The 26,296-nt window shown below is 42.9% G+C and overlaps 1 protein-coding gene across 5 annotated transcripts in view; it reads left to right on the top strand.

Moving 5' to 3' along the window:
- LOC122564804 (putative G protein-coupled receptor 34) overlaps positions 1–25,212 on the top strand; it is a 48,037-nt gene extending 22,825 nt beyond the window's left edge. Inside the window, exons 1-3 of one of the 5 annotated variants that reach the window (XM_043720076.2) lie at positions 20,937–21,009; positions 21,173–21,229; positions 23,005–25,212. In XM_043720076.2, coding sequence (XP_043576011.1) covers positions 23,028–24,065 — 1,038 coding nt within the window. In that variant the 5' untranslated portion in view covers positions 20,937–21,009; positions 21,173–21,229; positions 23,005–23,027 and the 3' untranslated portion in view covers positions 24,066–25,212. Of the gene's footprint in view, positions 1–370; positions 763–7,504; positions 7,586–19,257; positions 19,683–20,936; positions 21,010–21,172; positions 21,230–23,004 lie in introns of those variants that run through there. The other 4 variants (XM_087998478.1, XM_087998477.1, XR_015760721.1 and 1 more) reach the window with 4 other exon arrangements.
- The last annotated feature ends 1,084 nt before the right edge of the window (positions 25,213–26,296 follow it).

Genomic DNA, 26,296 nt, shown 5'->3' with positions numbered 1-26,296 from the left:
ATCCCTGAACACTATAGACAATTTAGCATGGCCAATTCACCTAACCTGCATATCTTTGGATTGTGGGAGGAAACTGAAACCCCCGGAGGAAGCTTTGTATGTATTAAATTTGGTACAATTTGATTAGGAAAACAGTTATTATAAAGCTGGCAGTGGCAGGCTGTGGGTGTGTTGGGGTGTGGTGGCGTAGGGTAGGGGATTGAATGGGACTGATATTGATGCATTTCAATAGTGGAGGTCCAGGCTAGATCTCACTACAATATTTGTTGAATTGAGGACAATCGGGTATACAATCCCATCTATCGAATGTTTACTTGAAATCCTTACTGTCTAGTATTCTAAAAATGTGAATCTTTAATTGACCCTTTAGAATGGAACACAAGATTCTTTTTGAAAAGTCAACTTTTCAAGCAAAAGCAATGCAGGATATGAAGAGAAGAATTAATATCAGTCTAATTTGCAGATAAATCTGATGAACAACCACTTGATGAAGGAGCAGTGCTCCGAAAGCTAGTGCTTCCAAATAAACCTCCTGGACTATAACCTGGTGTCGTGTGACTTTTAACTTTGTTCACCCCAGTCCAACACCAGCATCTCCAAATCATAACTACCATCGACACTACTAACTGCCAGCTCAAAGTGGAGAGAATCTCCTAGAAGATCGCACATATTGACACAGACATCAAGTTGCTACAGAAATGCAGGAAAGATCCCAAACCACAACCACTGGATGAAGGAGCGGCACTTCGAAAGCTAATGCTTCCAAATAAACCTGTTGAATTATAACTTGGTGTTGTGTGATTTTTAACTGTGTAAGCTTAAGGTAGCAATTAGGCTAATGTTTTATCATTGGAGTTGACTAGAGAAATTGGCCTGGATGATTTAACCATTTACAGAGGAACCTCGATTATCCGGCATGCAATTATCCGAATATCAGATTATCTGGCAAGATCGCAAGGTCCCGATACTTGACTAAACTATGTTATCCGGCATTAGATTATCCGGAATTGCATTAACCAAATGAAATACTCCCCACCCATATCCTTCGGATAATCAAGGGTCTCCTGTATACCGTATCTTGTATTTGACAATTTGCTGGAATTGCCAAATTACTCTGTTTCACATTTATATTTTTATTTCTCCCAAAGTGCACTCTTTGTTTCATGTTCTGTCTGCCTCTGTTCAGAACTAGTGGTTAATCCTTCATGCCTATGGCCCTTTTCCACTGCAAGTACACACAAATATCATTGTTTCCAAGAATAGAACAGAGGCTGAGTACTTCGTGATGGGTGACTCACCAGGCCCAACAAATCTCCTATCCATCTCGAAGGTTTATGAAAGAGGTCTCGTCAATACCTACATGGATCCTGCAACCTCAATACCTAAGCATACCACCTCATCAGAAAAGAAACATTGACTTGATTTGTAGCCGGATCAGTTTCATTTCCTCCATCACTGACACACTCTGGGTGCAATATTAAGTGGCAGCTGACTCATTTACCATAACAACAACATTCTGTATTGCAACCTTTTCCACTGAGAAGGTCAAGAACATCAATGTTATGGGGACACAATCACCTTTGAGTTGCTGTCCAAGTCATACACTATCCAGATTTGGAAATTGGTCACCATTCCTTCATTGCTGCTGGATTCTGGAATTCACTGCGGAACAGTCTAATTGTGGAGGCACCAGTACCACAAATGTTGCTGAGCTTCGAGGAAGAGGTCCACTGTCTTTGCAAAGATCCAATCGAAAATATGTTGAAAAATGCCCTCTTTCATATTTGCTTTCCTTTTCCCAAACACTGCCCACAGCCTCTTGGCTGAAGATTTGCGTTTATCTTGTCTAAACATCATGTTTCTCCTTTACCCTCCCCAGTGACCACTCTTCACGTCTTTTTGTCCCTAATGAGTACAATTGTTATTGGTGCTTCTGCTACTTCTGTCTAGATTTCTGCTGGCGTTGAATTGAAGTCTTGTGTTTGCATTTTTCCTGATCCCTATTGTGTAACTTTATGTAAGCACTCAGCAGATCCTATTACATGTTATACCCTCAGGAAAATGGAAATGATATTGACACGTCCCATTCTCAGATACTGAAATTAAGCAAAGCAGACTCTTGAGTGTGTTGCTATGAAGGGCTCTGGCCAGAAACGTTGATTCTCCTGGTCCTCGGATGCTGCCTGACCTGCTGTGCTTTTCCAGCAACACACTCACGACTCTGACCCCCAGCATCTGCAGACCTCATTTTCTCCAAAGCAGACTCTTGTCAATGATTGTCTAATTCTTTTGAAGTGAACAAAGTGAAATGTGAACAAACCAGTCCTTTTATTTCTGTTTTGCCATCTGTAAAAAGGCACAGTGAAACAGTTGTTCAATAAATTTCCATATGTTTCAAGCAGTCCATTCATGAAACAGGAATTGGCACTATTAGAGTAGATTTGCTGTCTTGGATACAAAAACAGGACTTTACCATTTTGAACATTTAAACATAGAATAATTGCCAACGGCCCCGCTTTAGTTACCATCTAAATAAATGTGTGTGTTATGACACATAACTATACTTCTTATAAGCAAGCTAGCTTCCTGTTAGAATATGTCTGAACTTTTCTTACATTTCTTAGTTTAGCTTTGTGGTTTTGTGCGTGCAGAAACAAATGGCATAGAGGGTTTGTTTAAAAGAAAACAACAGATTATGAGGCAAAATGGCATGTGGTGAGTTGTTTGCACTCATGTTTTGAGGTAGTGTGTTTGATGCCATTGACTTTCTGGGTAATTTGTTAATACAGAGAAGGGGACGAAATTACACAGCCAACTCAGTGCTGCACGCATAGAGAGAAGTAATGGAGTGCCCCAACTTCTGACACATCCCTGAGCAGGGTTTGTTTTAAATCTCACCCACTAGATAGCATTATTTTTGTACAGCCAGGTCAATATTTCACCTGTGAATCTCCTGTACAGTGCTCCAAGCACTAATCAATCAAAATTTGAGTGAGAACAAGAAACAGAATGAATGACTGACAGAGAAAAAAATGGAGTGAAACTGTGACAAATTAGTTAGTGGAAGAAAAATACGTGGAAGGAAGGATTGAGACAGAGAAAAAAAAGAGTGAAACTCAGTTTTATTTGTTCTCTTTACAGGGCTATTATTATATAAATTGCCAGCCATAGATAGCTGGAGTGAGGTGAATTTGCATTTGTGTTAGGAGTCACAATGGGAAAGCTCACACAACATAGCGATGGTAAAGTTAACATCATTTCCAAACAGGTCACTCTCAACATTTCCCTTCAACGTATCTTCTTGATTATCCATCTCAGTTGGTCTGTAAAATTCTTATCTCTTTTGGAAGTATCTCTTACCTCCAGATCTTTATCTCTCAAGTACTGAAAAGATCCATCCTTTGTTTCTTTGACTTTGTCTTCTACGTGTACATTGCAACATCATTCGATTTTGTGGAACTTAGTTTCCACATGTGCACAGACATCCATCTTTTGTAGGGTCAGCATTGCTACACTGTCTCTTTGTTGTCAGACAGCCCACATTCCTGATGAAGGGCTTATGCCCAAAATGTCAACTCTCCTGCCCCTCAGATACTGACTGACCTGCTGTGCTTTTCCATCACCACACTTTTTGACTCTGAGCTTGATCACCATTCTGTCTAAGGTGAACTGTAACATCTTCTATTAAACATTGGGAGCATTTCAGCCCTTTCTGTACCCTTGTCATCACTTAGCCTTCCCTGTCCATTGTCACAGCTTGAATCTGACAATCCAATTCCTTCTCCTCGGATGCTGCCTGACCTGCTGTGCTTTTCCAGCGCCACACTTTTCGATTCTGATTCCAGCATCTGCAATCCTCACTTTCTCCAAGCCAATTTTCGAGTCCTCTTCAGGTCCCGAACTGAGGTAAAGAACTCTCAGAATAGAATGACAGTGGGATGACGGAGTGTACCAGAGCAGGCGTCTTTGCTTAGGGACAAGGATGTGTTGGAAGAAAGGGCACGAGAGTACGTGTAGCCTGCCCACTTCCTTGATACTCCCTCCCTCAATCAGGCTGTGCCTTTGAAGGAGGGACCTCATGACCCCTGTGAGCCCAGAAGCAACCAAATCGGGTTTACATTTTGAGCTTCCTCTGTGGTGGCTCTTTGGGTCATTGCTTTGTGTTTTCAGCAATGGTGGATTGAGGCGAAATAGGCGTTAATTAGACACCCATTAATGATAAGCTTCAGCTCCTCTAAAACCTGGAAAGGAGAACAATCACAAGATGGTGAATATTCTAAGTGATAACTTCCTCTATGATGAGCTCAGAGATTTACATGGCACTGATAATCATTACAAGAATCTTGGAGAGGTATCACTATGTTGAGAACAAACTAATTTCATACCCAGTGGTGGCACAAGTAGCCACAAGAAACTATGGATGCACTGCTCTTGGACCAGATGCATGAATATTAATACAATTAATTTCCAAAGGATGTTCTTAAAGAACAGCTGCAGTAATGTGGGGTCCTTAAGATTGTTCAGGAAAGATAAATCATAAAGTCTGAAAATGCTCCGTCATCCATAAGTATTTTATGTTTCTTTTCCTCTTTCTTATTCACTCCACCTCTATCTCCCATTCTAACCTTCCAAGGCAAGATCAAACTGTCGCTTTTGTTTTTTGAAATGATCACTGATAAATAAATTTGTGAGGAAATATTATTTAGGTGATGAGTACTTCATAAGTGAAACAATCAGCAAAAGGAAGCTGTCAGTAATGGAGCAGTCAGTGATAGAGGCAAATTGTCTAAGTTCTTTGAAGTGGCTGAAGACCGAGGCAGACGATTAATGCTGGGAGGAGATAAAAAGGTGACTGCTTCTCACCTTCGGTGTTCAGTCCATGTCACTTTCTTGTGCTATTGTTCTGAGTTGATCGGTTTCCATCACATGAGAACCCTAAGTTGCCAAGACTGATGCTTCACAAAGTTCAACTGGGGAGAACCAGTGGAACAAAAAGATGGTCCAGGACCAATTTCTCCTCATTTTCTGATGTTCACGAGGCAGAGGACAGAATGAGAGTTTGAAGGAAATTACAAAGTAGAGACAATTCAACTCCATTGTAAATAATTACAAGACCTGGGCTACATTTTCTTCACAAGGATAGGAAGGGAAAGGCAAATTTCAGATGATAGTGTTAATAGACACTTTCACACTGCTCTTTGAATGAAAAGGTTTTCTTTTAAAATTGTATTACTATTGTAATGATGATATAAAATAGAATAAAATATGAAATGGTATTTGAATCCCACCAGTTGATTTAACACCTGGGACTTGCTCGAACTGAAATTGTTCAAACATGGACCAAAACACTGACTTAAATTGATACCCTGACATACACAAATTGACAACTTTCATGAAACTGACATAGATACAACCAAAAGCAGGCTAAGCTGAAACTAACATTTCCCAAGAGCAATGAAACTCAAAATATCTTAATTTACTATATCATTAACACGGGAGAAAGTGAGGACTGCAGATGCTGGAGATCAGAGCTGAAAATGTGTTGCTGGAAAAGCGCATCAGGTCAGGCAGCATCCAAGGAGCAGGAAAATCGACGTTTCGGGCATGAGCCCTTCTTCAGGAATGAGGAAAGTGTGCCAAGCAGGCTAAGATAAAAGGTAGGGAGGAGGGACTTGGAGGAGGGGCATTGGAAATGCGACAGGTGGAAGGAGGTTAAGGTGAGGGTGATAGGCCGGAGTGGGGGTGGGGACGGAGAGGTCAGGAAGAAGATTGCAGGTTAGGAAGGCGGTTATATCGTTAACACCACTATGACAACCTGCACATGTTGAAGATGAAACGTTACCTGTACTTATGAAATGTGAATATAGTTTCAGCAGCCACAGAATACACAAAAAAAATCCTATTGTTTGTTCTTTCATTCTCTCTTGTTTTCTTTGTTCTCACACTCTCACACACGCTCTCACTGACAAATGAAAAAAGTGACTAATTTGACAGCACTGATAAGGAAGTAGCATCAGAGAAATGAAAACTCAGAAGATAATGGCAAGACGCACTACTGCTAATGGCTTCCATGAAACCAACTAACATGGATATATAATTTTACATGGATCTTACATGGATTCATGTAAACATGGTTTTAGATGAACATTTTAAACTCTAAGCAAATCCAAAGGACTCTAAGCTGGATATTCTTTCATCTTCCCTTATGTTGGATACTATCTACTTTTAACTTAGTGTCTTTCTTCTTTTTCCTGAGATTTGAGGGTAATCTGCCAGTCATGGCTGAACTGTCTGGCTTTACATTGTTAAAAATCACACAACACCAGGTTATAGTCCAACAGGTTTATTTGGAAGCACTAGCTTTCGGAGTGCTGCTCCTTCATCAGGTGTTTGTGGAGTATAAGATCGTAGGACACAGAATTTATAGCAAAACTTTACTGTGTGATGCCACTGAAATTATATATTGAAAAGACCTGGATTGTTTGTTAAGTCTCTCATTTTTAGAATGACCATGTTGGTTTCAGTTCTTTCATATATAAATCCCAGAACTTTTTTTTTTAAAAGTTACATTCTCAAGTGAACTTTAATTAGAGGTGCCATGTTGTCTCAGATAATGCATTGAAGGTGTGAAGCAGTCTGTGCCCCAATGCTCAGACTGATTCTAATCTAAAAAAGGATTTGCAGAATCTTACATGGATTCATGCAGTGTTTGAGCAAAATAAAATATAATTCTGCAAGTACAAATCAAATAACATTGTTGAAGTAGTACAAATAATTGAGGAATGTTGAGTGTTGCTGACAAGTGCAAAAATCATCATTTGTATCTTAAGCGTAAATGGGTTAGTCTTATTTCTCAGAGTATTGCCATGAAGTTGATTTTCTATTTGTATATCATCTAACATATGATCATCATAGCTGGATTCAGTAGCCCACATTCCTCATCTGCAGGTACCAGGAAACTGTTGCATTCTTTGTAAATCAACTGACTTGCAGAAAGACTCCTAATGATCTACACGAGAAACTTTTCCTTGATAGTTCACTTGGCTTTATGCATTTTGAACTTCAAGTATAAAGACTAATGTTGAAAATGTACAGAGATGAAAACTGTGCTCAGAATCAAAAGATGCTTCTTGCAAATTCAGAATTGCCTTATATAAATAAATATTTTTAAAATGCAAATTCTTTCTCTGAACCCCGATATAGATCCAGTTTTGCGGTAAACGTTGATTTGCTCAAAGGTGAAAAGTACCAAAGCATCGCTGTAAAATTCTGAGGAAAAATATTTCCTTTCAGTGGAAAGGTAGTTACTGGAAAAATCAAGATGGGAAAGGGCAGGATCATCTGGCATCAGCGAAATGTGTGCATATCGATTCATTTTGTATAGCTTGTATAACGTACCACCTACGTCAATCATTTGACTCATCATTGAAAGTTTGGTTTGGTGCGAGGTGAGTGAATTTCATGTATTAGATGTGGACACAGCCAGTGTCATGTTGTGCCTCTAGTTTTGTTTGTGGTGTTGTTTGTGCAGCTAAAAGTCTCTGAATCTAAAGGGATTTGTCTTGAGGTTTTGTTCTTCATACAGGTATGTTCTATTCTGTCCCTGGTTGTACTGTAGTTTGAACTTTCCAATGAATAGTACAGCTTCAGTAATTAGGTAGCAGTGGGTGATTGCTTAATATCGTAATTATTTATATTATGCTGATATTCTCAGTTTTGGTGGTTTTTCAATTAATTAGGAATGTGGCTATTTATTTTTAATTGGGCCTGACTTAACTGAAGAGCTGAGGTTGCTTACATTTTCTACAAAAACTGTAAGGACTGTCAGTGGTGGGAATCAGCTAGAAAGGTTATCATGAAAGAGTAAAGTAATTGTGATAGGCTCCATTCATTGCAAACTACTCCTTTAGCTGGAGAAAGTGAGGTCTGCAGATGCTGGAGATCAGAGATGGAAATGTGTTGCTGGAAAAGCGCAGCAGGTCAGGCAGCATCTAGGGAACAGGAGAATCGACGTTTTCAGGGAGGACTCTCATTGTTTGAAAGACGACGGATATTTCTGTTGTAAAGTTTTGTCATTTGTTGCCTCTGGGACACAAAACTAATCTCAGCTGTAAGACCAATTAGGACCTATTGTAGAGCAGGGACCATCTCGACCAGACAGCTTCACTGGCTGTGAACAGGGATGCAGCTGAAACAGATTTTTCAGATCAGTTGACTTAAATCATCATCAAGTGTTGGCAGTGATGGTTGTGTGTCTACACACTGAATGCAGCCTGTGCTTGACTGAAGCTGAGCACATTCTGGATTAGTGGTGCTGGAAGAGCACAGCAGTTCAGGCAGCATCCGAGGAGCAGTAAAATCAACATTTCGGGCAAAAGCCCTTCATCAGGAATCCATACTGCTACATTTGAAAGTTCAAATTTGGGGCATCCATGATTGAGTGGAAGCAAACGCAACTTTAGATTCAGACTACCTCTGCATAGAGAAGAATTTCAACTTGAAAGCCCTCAAAATTCCCAGGATTTTTATAAAAAATCCTGGGAAATGCCTACATGGATTTGCTCACTAATTACCAAAATCAAACTACCTGTGTACATTTTTAATTTTACTGTTGTTCCGAATATTATACATTTTGTTTCAGCAACCTGCTCCGGCATGTTATGACACAGCTCTGGAGCAGGTGGGATGTGAAACCAAGCCTATACTCGTGTAATTCACCCACGGTAAAAAATAGCTGAGAGGTGACGTGGGAAACTACGGTTTAAACTTTCAGTCATCAAATGTTTTGAGGCCTGGGAGGTGTGAGAGAAACCAAATGGTCAAAAATATAATGTTCAGCTGAGTGTGAAATTTGACAGCTTGTTATGTGGGAATTAGGAGATAAGCATCTTGACAAGATCTTGGAAACCCTGATGTGGTAAAACCGCATGGAATAACTGCACACCATGGCCAGAAACTGACTTTAGAGTGTTTACAAGATGATGGGCGTCAAAGCATGGGAAGCCAGTGATTTTGAGAGTTTGACTTGGCTTGGGAAGGTAGATGGTTCAATGACAACATCTGTATTTGGGTTGTTCAAATAATAGCAAGATAAGAGTTGGGTTGTATTGGTCTCCGTTGGGGATGGAAGAAACTTATGCTCGTAGCGGTTCAATTTCGAAGTGAAACACCACACACAAGCCTTGAGTAATGTCTGGTTTATTTGTGAGCTTACGGGGAAAGACAAGTGGTCTGAATGTTCACAAGTCACTCCGATGAGATACAGAGAGTTGCGCGATTATATAGGTTACAATCGTTTAACAATTAGCAAACTGATAATTGCAGGATAATGAGCAAGCTGGACACCTTGCCTAGTCATTAGTTTCAGTTATGTAATGTCTGGATAATGCCAGTTAGTAGCTGATGAGCAGTTGTTAGTATACAATAGGTTCTTGCAAAGATAAGAATAGCCCCATGCAAGGAAAGAATTCTTTTATCAGGTATCAGTACAGCTGCAAGGCCAACCATCTTAGCTGGGCTTGGGAAACAGAGGCTTTTAGCAAGCAGGCACTAAGATGAGATTCAAAATGGTTTCCAGGCTTTTAATATGTGACAAAATGGCTGCCACAAATCTAACAATTCCCCCACAATTCCTTCCTTTTCTCTTTTCACCAAATCAGGAGGGCAGTTCGGAGGAACTGGCAAAAAGAGGAACAGGCAAAAAAAGGAACATAGCAGGACTTGTGGGGGTTCTCAGATGGTGAGGGCTTAGAGTCATCCAGGTAACTGTCAGAGTCCGGATCACCAAGCTCGAGAGAATAAGAATCAGGAAAATCATCCCTTGGTGGGGGGGATGTCGGAAATGGGAATCCAAACAAGTCGGGAAGAGGTTGAGATATTGGGCAGCAGAAGGGAGCCGAAATGGGCGCAACATTGTTTGAGGAAAATGATAATAAGTGCAAGCTGAACAAAAACGCAATGAGAACCATAAGACCCTGGAGGAGAGTGTTAGCCCAAGAACCAAGCCACCCGTCCAACTTAGTCCAAAGGTCCCACTGAGGAGTAGGGTCATGAAGAGAGGGGGCCACCCTCTCTTGTGGCAATGGTAGTAATGTCCAACACTGGCATCTCCAAGTGTGGATAGCAACCATCTCTGTGTTGAGCTGCTCAAAGGCCAAACATGTGGCATTGGCAATCTCTTCCAGAGAGGTAGCAATGCGTCTAACCTTAACCTCAAGTTGGAGGGTGGCATAGGGAGGGGAGAAGATAGATAAAACATGCCAAAACGTTGTAGCAACTTCTTACTGTGATGCAGCAATGATTCAAAAAGGTGAAGAGTGGGAATGGTAGAGGAAAGGGACAACATACCCTAAATAACAGCTCCCAGTCCAGGAGGCAGGCAACTAGGGTAGGCCTTTCGGCCACAAATGAAGTAAGTGCCATTGAATGCCCTCAGGTGGTTGTGTTGGATTCCAGTCCAAAATGTTGTAAAAGTGGAATTTATGTTGGTCTTGTTGGGAACTCTGAGGTTAAGGATGCTCCCGTCTGATGTGGATCGAAATGCAGTCTAAGTATGGAGTAGGGAGTGCGCACACTTACTGAAGTCAGCATGCCATCCTGAGGGATGTTTGCTCTTGATGCAAACACTTCCTAGAGGTATAGTTGTGGCTGTGAGATTCATGAGGAACAGGGAGGGTGGCGTACGGGAGAGATTGTATCGAGGTTGGAACCAATCCTTGAATGTATCCATTGTATACCCCGCTGATTGCCAGCTGAGCCAGATATTGTCCCTGTAAGGGTTTCGGGTGCCCAACCACTTAAGGAAACAAGGAGGGATGCATAGGGTTGTAGCCACAGTGGAACCAGCCACCATTCAGCAGTGTCAGACTCATTAAATGGAATGGGCCGCAGGGGGATCCCTCCCTTGGAGTGGATGGGAATATGGGCACAAACGCAGCAGCTAGAGTGGTTGACCTGCTGTGCATAAAGATAAGTCACATAAAGAAAAGTGTTGAAATGTGATCCCATTTACTAGAGGTCTTCAGGCTGTCCATAGGGCCCCAGTCAAACATAGTTAATGTCAGAGAAATGAGCAGAAGCAGAATGATCATGCGAAGGCATCTGCGATCTGTGGCTGTACATGGCATCTTGGCAGTGATGTTCTGGTGTTCCTCTGGGGGCGGCGTTCTCTTGCACTGCGTGGCGTGAGTCCATTCGGGCCTCCCCACTACCTTGAATGCTGTGTGGGTCACCAGAAGGGCAAGGATCGGCGCTTCCCATCAAGGAGAAAGAATTCTTTTCAAATGACTTGATCGTGACATAGTCCCCAGGTTGGAAAGGATGCATGGGTTCTCCACGAGGGACAGGAATGGCTGCCTTAATGAGGTCACGATTGTGTGTGATGAGCTGCAACAGAGCCTTGGTGTAATTAAGGAAAGACTCCTCTGTCAGGGACAAGGCCACATTAGCAGAGAGGTTGGGGGGTCTAGTTGCAGTAAGCATAGGCCTATCCATCCAGACTTCAAGAAAAAGATGGGGCCTGTAGAACGGTTAACCTGATTCTGGACAGTGTATAGAGCCGGGGCCATGCATCAGGCCAGGACAAGCCTGTATTCTGCGCAACTTTAGTAAGGACAGTTTTGAGAGTACCATGCATCTTTTCCACCAAGCTCGAGGACTGTGGTTGATAAGGGAGATGATGTTTCCAGGTTATCCCCAGAGCCTTACTAACCACTGTGACAATACCTACAGTGAAACGAGTGCCCTTGTCACTGTCAATGGAGCCCGGGATCTGGGGATCACATCTCTAAATAAGCATTTAACCACCGTTTTAAAATCATCTTTCTTGGTGGCAAAAGCCTCAACCCATTTTGAAAACATATCAACAATCACTACCAGGTATTGGAAACCCAGCCTTGGTGGCAAGTGAGCAAAATCTATCTGCGGTTGAACAAATGGGCCTGCAGGGACCAGGAGGTGGTCATACTTAGCCACTGGTTTAGAGTTATTGTTCTGCAGGCAAATGAGGCACCGTGATAACAAAGTGCAAGCAGCTATTATAAAACCAGGGGCATACCAGGAACACTACAGCATGCAGCATGCCCCGCTTCCCAACATGCCCAACCCCATGAGCAGCTAGGGCAAGGACATGCAGGTAAGATTTTGGGCAAATGATGCAGCCATCTGGATGTGTAAGAAGACACAGTGAGCGGGATTCTATGGTGCCCACTTCTCAGTTTGCAGGGCTGATTGCTGAGCCGTGTGGATGCCCTCAGTCAGGTCAGGAATGACGGGAAACTGTTGTATCTTAGGGATATGCAAAACCTGCATGGTCAGATTAATAGTGGCCAAATGGGCTGCCCTGTCAGCAAAAACATTACCATGGGTGACAGGATCCCCAGCAGCCGTAATGGCAATACATTTGTTGACTGCTATAGCGTAGGGAAGAAGATGGCTTCCAAAAGATGATTACTAAACTGGCCATGTTGTAAGGGTTTCCCTGAAAAAGGGATGAAGCCTCTATGCTTCCAGAGGGCACCGAAATCGTGAACCACTCCAAAGACGTAGTGAGAGTCTGTACAAACATTGACAGATTTGTCCATCGCTAAGGTGCAAGCCCGGGTGAGAGCAAACAATTCAGCTACCTGCACAGAAGTACCGTTAGGGGGTGCAGCAGACTCAAGGACTTCATAGGGCATACATATTGCATAGTGTCTGATGATCGAAGGGCTGAAGGGAGGAACCATCGGTAAAAAGGACCATATCAGGGTTCTCCAAAGGGATTTCCGAGAGATCGGGGTGAGGGGTGATGACCTCATGGATAACATGCAAACAATCATGGTCAGCTGTCATAGAGCGGTTGGTGGCAGGAAGTAAGGTTGCAGGATCCAAGGCTGGGGCTCGTGCAGTGTAAGGTTAGAACAGGAAAGTAGGATGACCTCATAGCCCTTACGCCTGGAAACAGTAAAATGTTGGGTTGCTGCAGAATTTAGCAGCAGGACATTCGAATGTGGGATAGATACCGTGCATGGATGATCCACCACAAGAGGGGGAAGACTTTTCAACCATTACAAAGGTAGCTGCCACAGCTCACAAACTCGCTGGCATTCCCCTCACAACAGGTGCTAACTGTACAGAACAAAAGGCTATAGGGCACCGGAGATCCCCATGCATTTGCATCAGAATGCCTGAAGCATATCCCTCCTTCTCAGTAACATAAAGCTGGAATGGCTGTGAGTAATCTGGAAGACCCAGAGCAAATGCAGAACTCAGTCTTGATTTTAACTCTCAAAAGCATGTGTCATTTCAGGTGTCCACTTTACTTTTGTCGGTTGGTTTGGAGAAGACGGCTCCCTGAGAGGTCCATCGACCTCTCGCAGGTCAGGAAAGACATTAGCTCAATGCGTGGAGCAGGGGGAGGGAGACTGGTAATGGCAGTGAGAAGGTCAGAGACCAGGGCTCTGGTTCCCTGCCAGAGTGCAAAGCCAAAGTAGTGCACTTGAGGCTGAGACAACTGCATCTTGTCAACAGAGACTTTGTGGCCATCCTGTGCCAGGCACTGAAGCAGGACAACAGTATCTTGCACACAGGCATCAGCAGAGGCAGAGGTGACAAGTACGTCATCGGCATACTGTATGAGGACACTATTGCAAGGCATGTGGAGGGTTTCGGCTGTCCACTGCACAGAGGAAGCAGAGACAGTGGGGCTCACCGTATACCCTTGGAGAGTCCGTGCCCTTGTGTGTTGGTGACCGCCAAAGTAAAGGCGAAAAGGTATTGACTGTCAGGGGACAATTTAATAGAGAAAAAAGCAGAACAGAGGTCGACCACTGACAAACAAGCAGAAAGGCAGGAACATTAGTGAGAATAGCATTGGTATCAGGCACCACAGGGAAACAGGGAACAACAATGGCATTCACAGCATGTAGATCCTGCACATACCTCCACCTGTTCGGTTTTCCAGGCTTTGGGACTGGCAAGATGGGAGTGTTGCAGGGGCTCCACATGGGCACAAGGATGCCCTGCTGTAGGAGGGAAGTAATGACTGGTCAAATTCCTTCTGTAGCAGCGAGTGTGAATGCGTACTGGCAGACTGAGGGCAGGCAAGCGCCAGCCTTCAAGGCGACAGTATGTGGTTGGGCAGAAAGAACTAACCCGGCCTGGTTAGGGTGGCACGCCCAAAGCGTGGGCAGCAAGCCCTTCAGGAGCCGCACGCTATCGTAGGAAGACATGGCCGAGGGGTCCTGAGTAGCAACAGTAGCAGTAACGGCAGGAAAATGCACGCAGAACCCATTCGGATCAAGCATAGCAGCATGCAACGGCAATGAATCGTCAGAGGTAAGGGGCTGGAATGAGCAGGGAAGCTCACCGAGGCCACATGCATGGAGGGTAAGTCGCTATGTGTCCAGGGGTTTTTATGGACAATGGGAATAAAACAAAAAGTGGCCGGGAGGCAAAGCTGAGACTGCTGAAATGTCAGCGAGACTTCAGTAGAGAATCCCTGGTGTCCAACATAGCAAAGATCTGTAAGGGTAATGTCGGCCGCTTTATTCGAGTGTGAATCCGCAAGCGCAGAATATGATGAGTCAGGAGTGCAGAGTCGAGCAGTCGTGCAATGGATATCATGAAGGGGACGGCCAGTCAACAGGACCCAGTGCAGAAAAGAGGCACAGGGGGATGAGTGGGCCCTGCGCAACTGTGTAATGAGGGAATCAAACAGCGAGCGATTTGGGTCAGTGGCATAGTGCCAGGTGTGGAGGGCAGCTGCAGATTGTGGCGGTGGTGAGTCTGTCAGTGCAGAACGCAGCATAGCGTCGTGAAATTCAGGAATCTCCTAGACAAGACCCTGAGGGGAACAGTGGATAGAAGCATTTAATTTACAGAGGGTCTCTAGGCCCAATAAAGCAACTGGACAGGAGGGGGGGATGATAGCCGAGTTGGGAATGGTGACAGGTTTAATGGTAACAGGGACAGTATTAGAGAGGGACATACGGGTGACACCCACAGTATGGACAGATTTGGAATTGAGGAGTAGATCTGCAGAGGGAGGTGCAGAAGAATGAGTGGCCCCAGAATCCACCAAAAGTGGAATGCCCCCCACCTCCCACATCTCCACTGTCATCATGGGGTTTTCAGATGGGGATTGGGAGAGGGCCTGCTGAAACTCCTCACCGCAGCAGCCCTAAGCATCAGGGGAACGGGGAGAAGGGTCATAGACATAGGGTCAGCACGGTGGTGCAAATGACGGCTGTGGAGGCACGGGTCACCGTGAAGCAGCAATGCAGCAGTTACGCTCCCAGTGGCCAAACTGACCGCAAGACCATTATTCGCCAAATTTCCTATCCAAATTTCCGTGTATTTTCTAAACACGGATAAGCCTCTCTGTCGAGCTTAGTGTCAAAAAGACTGTGTCTGTCTGTGTTATGAAGGGGAGTGAGTGCATCTTTCTAAGTGGCAATCTGCAAAGTAAGGTTCTGGGCTTTGTAAGTCTGAACGTGATGTGGCAAGAGACAGTTGGTAAGGGTCTGGACAGCAAGTTTTCATTGTCCTCTATGGGGATGCCTGCTGAACTCTCCCATGTATCCCTAAAACGAGCCAGAAAATCAGGGACAGTTTCAGTTGTCTTTTGCAGGCAGCGAGTCACCTCACTAAAGTTACTCTACTGTCTAGATGACATCATCATGATGACACCCTTAATATGTCTACCCAGCCAGTCAGAGCTTTCTTCAGCAGCGGCCCAGTGTGTGGAGGGACAATCAATGGAGCCCCTAATGGCAGCGCAATGAGAACTGTAAGCCAGCTGAAGTAAAGTTTGCACATCCTGTGGAAGGCAATTGTAAATGTCGCAAATTTGTAAAAGCCAATTATAAAAAGAAACTGGAGGCTTAATGGGATCTGGGGCATCCTGTAGTATGCTGCAGACCTCAGCATGGGTCCAGGGTTTGTCAAGCAGCGTATTACCAATCATATCTCTGGGTAACCGCAGCGTGAGATGACTATCAACTTCTGAGGGGGTGCCTCCCTCGGAATCGGAGTGCTGCAGTCACCGATTTAAACGGGTATCATAGCGGTGGCCTGAGGCAGTAGAGTCAGGCACTTGCTGCAGTGAGGCATCAGACGCAGGCAGAGGTGATGTTGTAGTGGCACCACCCTCATGGGGGCGATGTTCAATAGGCGGGGCTGCAGTGTACTGGCTTGTCCTCCGTTGCGAGTGGCAACAAAGGCAACAATCTCATCCATTAGAGGGTCAGGTTCTGGAGTCGATATAGGGACTTCAGGAGGAGAATGGGGTGTAGTTGCAGTGGGAATAGGGACGGGAGAGGGAGGATTTCCAGAGGGTTGATGATGATCCTTAATCTGGGGGCATTGGTGTCCTTTTGCAAGTTCCTTAAACGTTTCTCGGCATCAGAGCATGTAATTCCCAGGTGGAATCACCACACCCTCCCTCGATGTTAACTAACCAGTAATCAATCTAGTCTAATTTAAATGAACCCGTGTAAGGCCAATTTCCATGGGACCACCCATACAAATCAAGGGTAAAAGGAATAGCATAACGACTGTCACCCGTCTCCCTCCAAACAATGTCAGCTGGTGAACCCAGAGGTACCAGCGGTTCTCCTACCTCATTCTTGCATATTACGTATTCACCAGAGCGCGGGTGTCCTTTTTTGAGGGAGCGAAAGGTTGCTGGCCGCCGTTCTCAGCAGGACAAGGTAACCTCATCGCCAGGGACAGTCCGTCACTGGTGATCGTTGAAAGTTGTGATCCCATTGATCTGTATGTCGATCAAACAAATGAACAAAACAAAGCAACACAGCGAAGCAAGCCAAGATAAAAAAAACAGAGACAACAGAGAAGCTGAGACAGTCAACAAATATCGGGCAGATGCCACCGAGTTAGTTACAAAATCTGGCGCGGTCTCCTTCAACCCAATCTTGCCTCAGCATCTTACAGCCCGTAGCTACAAGGGAAACCAGCTCTCTTCACACACTTGTTGGCACAGAGGAGGAACAGCCACAAATTGCCAGTGGAAACTTTTGGAGCAACTCCAAAGCTTAATGTCTGTCGCCACAGCCCAACTGACCCATGGCTCAAGGTTCACCAAAATAAAACTCAACCTCTATCATTCCTGAAGAAGGGCTCATGCCCGAAACGTCGATTCTCCTGTTCCTTGGATGCTGCCTGACCTGCTGCGCTTTTCCAGCAACACATTTTCAGCTCTATCAGTTCACCAAGGATCACTAATCTAAAACTAGTCACCTCCATCAACACAGTCTGACTGGTTCATGGCTCAAGGATAATTAAATTAAAACTAGCCTCTATCACCACAGCCCAATCCCACTCACTGCTTCTCGTGGCTGAAGGTCCACCCGTCCGCAGCGGTCACTTCTCCTCTCTCATCTTGTTGTAATATCTGCCAACTCAGGGAGGTACTCAACAGTATATGGGACAAAATTTAACAAGTTCCAGGAAACCTTGTGAAGCAGAAGTCCTGCCGACTATGCCAACTGTTGGGGATGGAAGAAAATTATGCAGTGGGTGACTCACGTTTAGCGGTCCAATTTAGAAGTGAAACACGACTCACAAGCCTTGAGTATTGATTGGTTTATTCGTGAGCTCATGGGGAGAGACAGGTCAACCAAATGGTCACAAGTCACTCTGATGAGATACAGAGAGTTGCATGATTTTATAGGTTACCATCAGTTAACAATTAGCAAACTGTTAATTGCAGGATAATGAGCAAGCTGGGCACCTTGCCCAGTCATTAGCTTCATTCACATAATGTCTGGACAGTGTTGGTTAATAGCTGATGAGCAGGTGTTAGTATACAATAGGTCCTTGCAAAGAGAATAGCCCCATGCAAGGAAAGAATTCTTTTATCAGGTATCAATACAGCTGCAAGGCCAACCATCTTAGTTGGGCATGGGAAACAGAGGTTTTTAGCAAACAGGCACTAAGATGAGATTCAAAATGGTTTCCAGGCTTTTAATATGTGACAAAATGGCTGCCACAAATCTAACAATACTCCCACAGTCTCCATAGGCTATAACTGTGTAAAGAAATTGTAAGAGGAGATTCCCTGAGCATAGAAGTGGCAGCCGTGTTACATGTTACAGATTCTACAATGCCTGGGACTTGACCAGGAAATAGTTTTTCTGAAGGTGTATGCGTGTGTTTATTTATTTTGCAATCTTGTTAAAGTTCAATGATTTCACATATGTCTGGAATTTAATTTAAAAATCAGCCATACATTTTGGTACCTTTACCCCCATTTGACTTTTTTATTGGAAGGCAATTTTTTTTACAATGTATTCTTTAATTAAATGTGGGCGGCAAGGGCTCGGCCAGCATTTTGCCTAATTACTCAGAAGACAGTGATATCAGTATGAGTCAGGAGTCACATGGGGGTCAGATTAGATCAGGTCACCAGACTTACTTCAGAAAGGACCTTGGTGAACCAGACATAATTATTGGCAGTGGTTATATAGTCACCACTAAGCCAGCTTTTTTATTTAAGATTTGTGATTTATTGCATTGAAATTTTGCCATCTATCATGGTAAGATGCAAATCCATATCCTCAAGATATTAGCCTGGAATTTGGATTACGAATCCAGTAATACTCCATCATTGCCTTCTTCGCCTTGTGCACTATGCACTTACATGGAACGTGGCATAGTAATTGCCTGGTGTCCCCTGCTGCTTCTGATATTTGTCAAATTACAGGGATCATATGAAGCACTTCAGAGCATCAAAAGCTTCACATTTCAGATGGATGTGAAACAGTTTCAGTCATGTAATATAACTCAGAATTAATCATCCAAATTAAATGGAGACATGTTTCTCGAGACGCTCCTGAGGAGATAACCTTGCTCTGTTTGCACTCTGCACTATCTGCACTATCTTGAAACGCTGCGACCATTTGGAAACCTAATTGAACCTTCCTGTATATTTGCAAAGACTTGATTGTCCAATCAGATATCTGCTTTTACAATGTAGCACAGTTGAATGCCAAGGAGTGGAGTATGTATTTTTGCAGAGCAGTGTTTTCCTCAGTGCAGAGCAGTGTTAGCCTCACATCACTTTGAGCTGAAAATGTGTTGCTGGAACAGCGCAGCAGGTCAGGCAGCATCCAGGGATCAGGAGAATCGACGTTTTGGGCATTCCTGAAGAAGAGCTTATGCCCGAAACGTCGATTCTCCTGATCCCTGGATGCTGCCTGACCTGCTGCGCTGTTCCAGCAACACTTTTTCAGCTCTGATCTGCAGACCTCACTTTCTCCTCACAGCACTTTGACCCATCTTCAGTTTAGTGCCTGTGTGGCTCCTAATGCCTGTCATCCAGTGCCGTGCCAGATTCTTTGAAACACGGGCAAATGCAAAGTATTATCTGAAGGTGGACTGAGAAGCGAAAGAACAGACTCTACATTTTTTCCTTTGGTTTATCTAGCTCAGCCTTGGATCTTTTTTTGTGTGAATCAGTTTTCAAAGTAGGGAGGTAATCCTTCAGTGCAAGTGGGCATTGGTAGGACCACATCTCGAGGATGTGTACAGTGTTGGCCTCCATATTAAAGGAGGGATACAAATGCTGTGGAAGCAATTCAGAAAACATTTAAAAGACCAATACCCGGAATGGATTGAGTTATCTCATGAAGAAAGGTTGAACAGGCTCTGCTTCTAGCTGCTGGAATTTAGCAGAGTGAGAGGTGAGTTGATTAAAAGATATAAGATCCTGAGGGGTCTCGACAGCGTGCATGTCGAAAGAATGCAATTTCTTGTGGGAAAATTTTAAACTGGGGTTACTGTTTTAATAAAAAATTTCAGACAAAGATGAGGATCATCTTCTTCTCAGAGGTTCGTGAGTCTTTGGAACTTTCTTCCTCAAAATGGGGTGGAATCAGTGTTTGAAATTTGTTTGATACGTTCGTGAGAACCAGTGGGGCAAAAGATTATTAGGGCTCAGTGGAAATGTAGAGTAATCAGATTAGTCATGATCTTATTGGAGGAGAAGGTTCAAGAAGTTGAATGGCCTTCTCCTGCTCCTATTTCAGCTGTTCATATATCCTGTTTTCATACACTTAGAACCCGAATGGTGAAATCAGAGAAGCAGTCATGTTTTGTGTTTGTTTATTATCCAACACCCATTGACTTATCCAGTATGAGGAGCTGTGGCAAATACCTTATCACCCTTGAACTTTGAAAAAGGGTATGCTCAATGTGAGTTTGATTAGAACCTTAATGCAAGATTTTAAAGTATATTCTTTCCATCCCTTATTGTTTTTGAATGCTATCTATCTAATGGCTACAGATATACTGCTAGTATTTAACATAGCAAAAGGGGTGTCAGGGTTTGAGAACATGAGAATCATGTTACAATGGACAAGGAATTATAGAAGACTGACTTCAAGCTGAACTGGCTACGGGAAAGGTAATAGAAATAATGCACACAAGTGAAACAGTGCTGCTAAAAACTATGAAAGATTGGAAATAGACTTCAGGAACAGAAAAGTTTATTTAACCCAAGAAGTCATAAGTTCTGATATCCTGTTCAATTGAAAGGACACTACACTGCCATCTTCACAGCTTCTATTAGTCCATTTTCTCTGCTATTGCCATTTAACCTCAAATCTTAATTTCCAATTACTTTGTGAAAATCTTAAGTACATGTCCCTATACAGCATTAAATCAAACTAATTAAATAAAAGTTCCCTTTTCTGCCTCTGCAATGACTGGCCGTTATTAAATTCTGACTTTCCCAGGTTTCCCCAACTAGATCCCTGAACACAATTTGTAAATTGTTTCCCTGTAGCCGGTGATTAATTGACTTGTGCACGTGTACAAAATATGCCTTAACCTTAGATTAATCACTTTTTAGTCCTTGGGAACCTTTTGTGAGTCTGTTTTAATCCTTCGTTCTTTTTCAGACATTGGATGTATGTTAACCACATCTGGCTTAAAAAAGCTTCATACTTTGCTTTAGGAGGACCAAAGGCAGTGAAGTGATCACTTGGGCTGAACATCTCTGGTTAGCCTGTAAGTGCGAGTGTGAATTTCTGATCGCCTGCCATTTAAATTCTCAGTGTGACTGTCACTCTGACCTCTCTGTCCTTGACCTCCTCCACTATTCCATAGAGGAATAACCTAAACAAGAGGAACCTTACCTTTTGCCTCGATTATCTATTTTACACTTTTTCAGATGCAACATTCAGCTGGACAATTTCAGATCATAACCTTCTTCCCCCATCTTTGACAGGTATGTGGGTATTGATTCTGCTGTTTCTGTTTACACCTTCCCTGGACTCATCCCTTGTTTCTTCATTCATCCCATTACTATCTTCTTCTGCCTTGCACAGTCATCTGCTTCTACTCAACTACTGCTACCTTCTGCACAGAATCCTCCCTTCATTTTTCTCCCATCTATTTGTTTAAATGCTCCAACACCTTTCTCTAACTTGCATGACAGTCTCTGACCTAAAACCTTAAACAGGTTAGATTCCCAACAGTAACAGGCCCTTTGGCCCAACAAGTCCACATTGACCCTCCAAAGAGTAACCCACCCAGAGCCATTCTCCTACCCTATATTTGCGCCTGACTAATACACCTAACACTATGGGCAATTTAGCATGGCTAATTCACCTAACCTGTATATCTTCGGATTGTGGGAGAAAACCCACACAGACAGGGGAAGAATGTGCAAACTCCACACAGTTACCTGAGGCTGGAATCGAACCCGGGTCCCTGGTACCGTGTAGCAGTAGTGCTAACCACTGAGCTACCATGCCACCCCACAGATCTATCTGTTTCTCACACTCTCCCCACAGATGCTGTCAGACCTGCTGAGTATCTCCAGCATTCTTTCAGATTTCCTGGTTTTGTTATATTTTTGCTGTGTTTTAGTTTTCTCTCTTGCTATCTGCATGCTGCTTGGTTGTCTTTACTTTCCCTGGAAATTTGGCTGTTGGCAAATGTGCGGTAACTGTTCAGACACCCTTTGGCTTCATGAAGATTAAGTTTTAAATTTTAGCTGAAGATTAAGTTAGAAAACCTTTAGGTTTAGTTAAAATTATTTTGCATATCCCAAATTTATGTTTAAGTAGCGACAATTAACAGAACCGAGGAAAGGTCCCTGGACCCGAAATGTTAACTGTGATTTCTGTTCACAGATGCTGCCAGACCTGCCGATTTTCTCCAGCAACTTCTGCTTTTGTTTCTGATTTACAGCATCCACATTCTTTCAGTTTTTACAATTAACGCATCGTTGTTCATTACCAAATGTTATCAAGTTTCACATGACACCAGGTTATAGAGCAATAGTTTATTTTTAAATCACAAGCTTTCCTTCATCAAGTGAAGTGGAGGAAGACGTGCAGGTACAGAATATATAGGCAGAGAGAAAATGGCAAGATAATTAAGAGCACACGAATTAATTACCTGAAATAATTTGTCATTATGTCTCCGCCTATATATTCTATGTTTATGTGCCTTTCTCCACTTCACCTGAAGAAGGAGCAACACTCTGAAAGCTTGAGATTTTAAATAAATCTGTTGGACTGCAACATGATGTCGTATGACTTGTGACATTGTCCACCCCAGGCCACCGCTGGCATCTCCACATTATGTTTATCAGACTTTCCTCAGTAGACACTGCTATTGCCTCTAAAGTACATGGGTTCACGTCTGTCTTCTCTAATAGCTTGAGCACACATTCGAGGTTCTGATCTTGTGGAATGTATTCTGATTCCTCCAGCTTACTGCAAAACTGCGTCACTAGGCTGTGGAGAAGAGGTTGAAATTTGATATTTTAGTAATAATCTGGTGGAAAAGTACAGTAGCAGCTGAGGCTCTTTTGAAATGTAAGAAATGAACCAGTGCTTTTGTTTGGGATCTCCATAAGAGGCATGAACTGAATTGAATGATAGATGTGAATCATTCCATTCCATGCACAATGTTCTGAAACTCCAGCACCACATACTCTATCACTATTTGAATTTCTACTTCTGTCATTGAAATGTATTTTTTTAATTTTAGGATACAGACGGCAGCAGCAAAACATGAATCTCACCTTAGAAAGGCAGAATCTGACATGTAATTACAAAGCTGGTTCGCTGGAGAAGAGTGTCCTTCCTGTACTGTACTCTTGCATTGTTTGCATTGGATCGCCAGCTAATTGCCTCGCCTTGTTGATATTTACAAGGCAATCTGTGAAGAAACATGGAATCCTTGTCTATCTGGTGAACCTGTCAGTGGCTGATCTGATCAACTGCCTGGTCCTTCCATTCAGAATAGTTCTGCTTATTAGAGGTGACGTCTTGGCAGAAAACTCTGGGACATGTATGGTTGTAACTGCAATCATTAACTTGGGTTTCTATTCTACACTGGCGTGCAGGACATTATGCATTATCCTCATAAGCATTGGCAGGTATGTAATGATTGTGAAACACCACAGTAACAAACTGAGTGCATTTAATGATGCAACTTATGCAAAATACGCTTGTGTTGTGTCCTGGACTCTAGGAATTCTAATTGTATCAATACCTTTAATTCATATGTTAAAACAAATGAGTACATCTGAATTTATGTGCTACAGTGTCAAGGTTTACAAAGGCACACAGGGCACTTCCATTTTGTTTGTATTCATTTCAACAGTGTTCTTTATTTTTTTAATGATCTTTATTGTCTTTTATATCTTTATCATAATGCATCTGATCAAAGTGAGCAGAAGCAGTACAGTTCAACAAAACCAGGGTCTTCACATTCGTACACAGTTCATCATTTTTGCTGCAGTAGCTACTTTCATTGCTTGTCATTTGCCATATTACAGCTATCAAATCACATCAAGCATTTATCGAATTACGCACAATGACTGCCAACACCTCGAGCAACTGCAAAAGGCAAAGGTTGTATTACTGTGGCTAGTTTCATTCAACAGTTGTTTAGATCCTATTCTATACTATATCATTCCCAAACGATCTTCAAGAGTTAGATTCAATACAGAGCAACAAAGCATTACAGAAAAATCTCCAGAAATGGAAGCTGCAAGTTATCGTAAGAATTTTGTGATACATGGCAATATTTATCAAAATACTTAGTTCTTAAAATGAAAGCATTGTGATGATTATACTCCACAATTTATGTCATTATTTTGGCATTTGCAGTACTTTTAGATAAATTGATTATCTGGTTTGGATTTTACAATGTTCAATGGAGCAGGATGAGGTAAAACTTCAGAACTATTCGTCCTGCCAACCAGACAACCTGCAGTAATGAACTTGATCTTGGAGCCACAGTTGCAGCCCTGGTTGAGGACTGCACAGGTTCTTGCAGTTCCTGTTCCCTTCCTCTACGTTCAGTAACCTGCTCAGTTACGGGCATTCTATTATGAGAGCGATAAAATAGGTTTTGCAGGAAGTGAGCTACATTTTATTTTAATCTATGCTGACCGCAATGAAACAACCTTGAATGCTTCCACTGCTGTCGTGGTGCTTTCACAATTGTTGAGGTTTCTTTTTTACCTGAAACCTGTGGAAGATCGAGACAGGCTTATTGCCCAAGGCTTCAACCAGAGCTTTTTATCTTCAAAACTGAGCCATTTCCAATCAATGCAAAATCCTGTCAAGTAAGATTTGATGCAGGCTGTGGTTTTAGTTACGTGAATGCTACTTACAAGAGCTAACTGATCTTTGTTAAAGATCAATTTTTTCCTACAGCTATGAGTAAAAGTTGGAACCCTTTTCAAAAGGTGCCCACTCCTATGTTTGGATTGCTTCTCCTGTGGATCCTTCATGTTATTTGTTCTCATGATTTTCTAACCGTAAATATATGCATGGCGGCAAAAGATTTACGAGAGAGTGTACCTGTGTCGAAGGTTGATAATCTTTTTATTATCATGTGTGTTAGCAAAATCTTTTTGTAAATTTGCCAAAAAAATCCCACATAAATTCCAAGCCACAGCAATGCATTGAGTTGATGCTTTGAGCTCAGGACAGGATATTCATGAGAAATTGTTTTACTGATGGTTACAGAAGCAGTTTAGCCTCTGCCTGATCTCAGTGCGTGTCACATACACTTCTGTCTTAGCTTGCTTTGGACTGTGTAATAAAGCACCTTTCACAACCTGATGGCATCCCAAAGAACTTTACACTCATTTGTCATTTAATAAATATAGCATTTTACTGCAGCCATGTAGTAATGATCTTGTTTTATTTGATGATGAATAAAGAATGTCATACCAATGAAGTTCATTTCTTATGATTTCAATGATATATCTGCTTTTTACAATCATTACATGACAGAATCCTACTGTGTGGAAAGAGGCCATTCAGCTCATTGAGTCTGTACCAACCTCCCGAAGAGCATCCCACCCAACGCCCCCATCTTAACCCTGTAACTCCACATTTCCCCTGGCTAATCCACCTAACCTAAATGGCCTTGGACTGTGGAAGGAAACCTAGAAGGACAAAGGGCTGGATTTTGCCAAAAATCAGCTACGTGTCAATTTTGTGGAGCTTTGAGTAAGGTTTCTCTCTGTGAGCTCAAACTCTAAAGGCTGGCCTCATTATATATGCAGTGCTCCTCTATCTACGATCGTCCACTCATCAGAGGCAGAAATACTTGTTGTTGTCAGGACCCACATGGTATTTAAACTCCACCTTTACAGCAGGTCGAGGGCCATCTATCAGGAGCTGCCCTTCACATATCCTGTTTGTTACAAACTGCCCCAGAGATGGCCAAAAGAGGCAAATTGCCCACTCTGCTTTGCTGACAGGGGTTTGCAGGTCGTGATGTACATAGTAGTGAGGAAGCGAGCCAAACTCTTTCCTCAGGACAGTTCATGGAGACCACAGCATCAGGTTATGCCAGCATTCGTCTGAAGTTGCCAGTGGTCAGTGCAGTGTCCACCATCCAGAGAAACATCCAGCAACGCAGGGGGAAGGTCAGTGGCTAAGTGCCACTGTATTTTTCTGCTGCCTTCCACTCACTGTAACTCTGTCAGAAGGCACACAACACCAGGTTAAAGTCCAACAGGTTTATTTGAAATCAAAAGCTTTCGGACCACTGTTCCTTCGTCAGGTGAAGTGAGAGAGATCAAGGGCAGAGGAATCAAAAGATCATACAGATGGTGTGAGTAGAGTGTTGAATGATAAGTCTCTGTAGGTGACCAAGGGTGTTAGACAGTGTGAGTAAAGTGTCAATAGCTGAATAACAACCAAAGGGATGAACTGTAATCTGAACAACTGAGACAGAGAGGTAATGACAAAAAATTAAAGTTAAATTTTGTCTCCAGTACCACTTTATTTTTAACATTTTGTATTGAGGGAGT

The sequence above is a fragment of the Chiloscyllium plagiosum genome, unplaced genomic scaffold, assembly GCF_037043375.1.
Source record: "Chiloscyllium plagiosum isolate Xiang-an unplaced genomic scaffold, Cpla_swu_hap1 HiC_scaffold_21, whole genome shotgun sequence".
In the NCBI taxonomy this organism is placed as follows: Eukaryota; Metazoa; Chordata; class Chondrichthyes; order Orectolobiformes; family Hemiscylliidae; genus Chiloscyllium; species Chiloscyllium plagiosum.
Note: the sequence above shows the minus strand (reverse complement) of the source record. Positions and strands in the feature narration are given on the sequence as shown.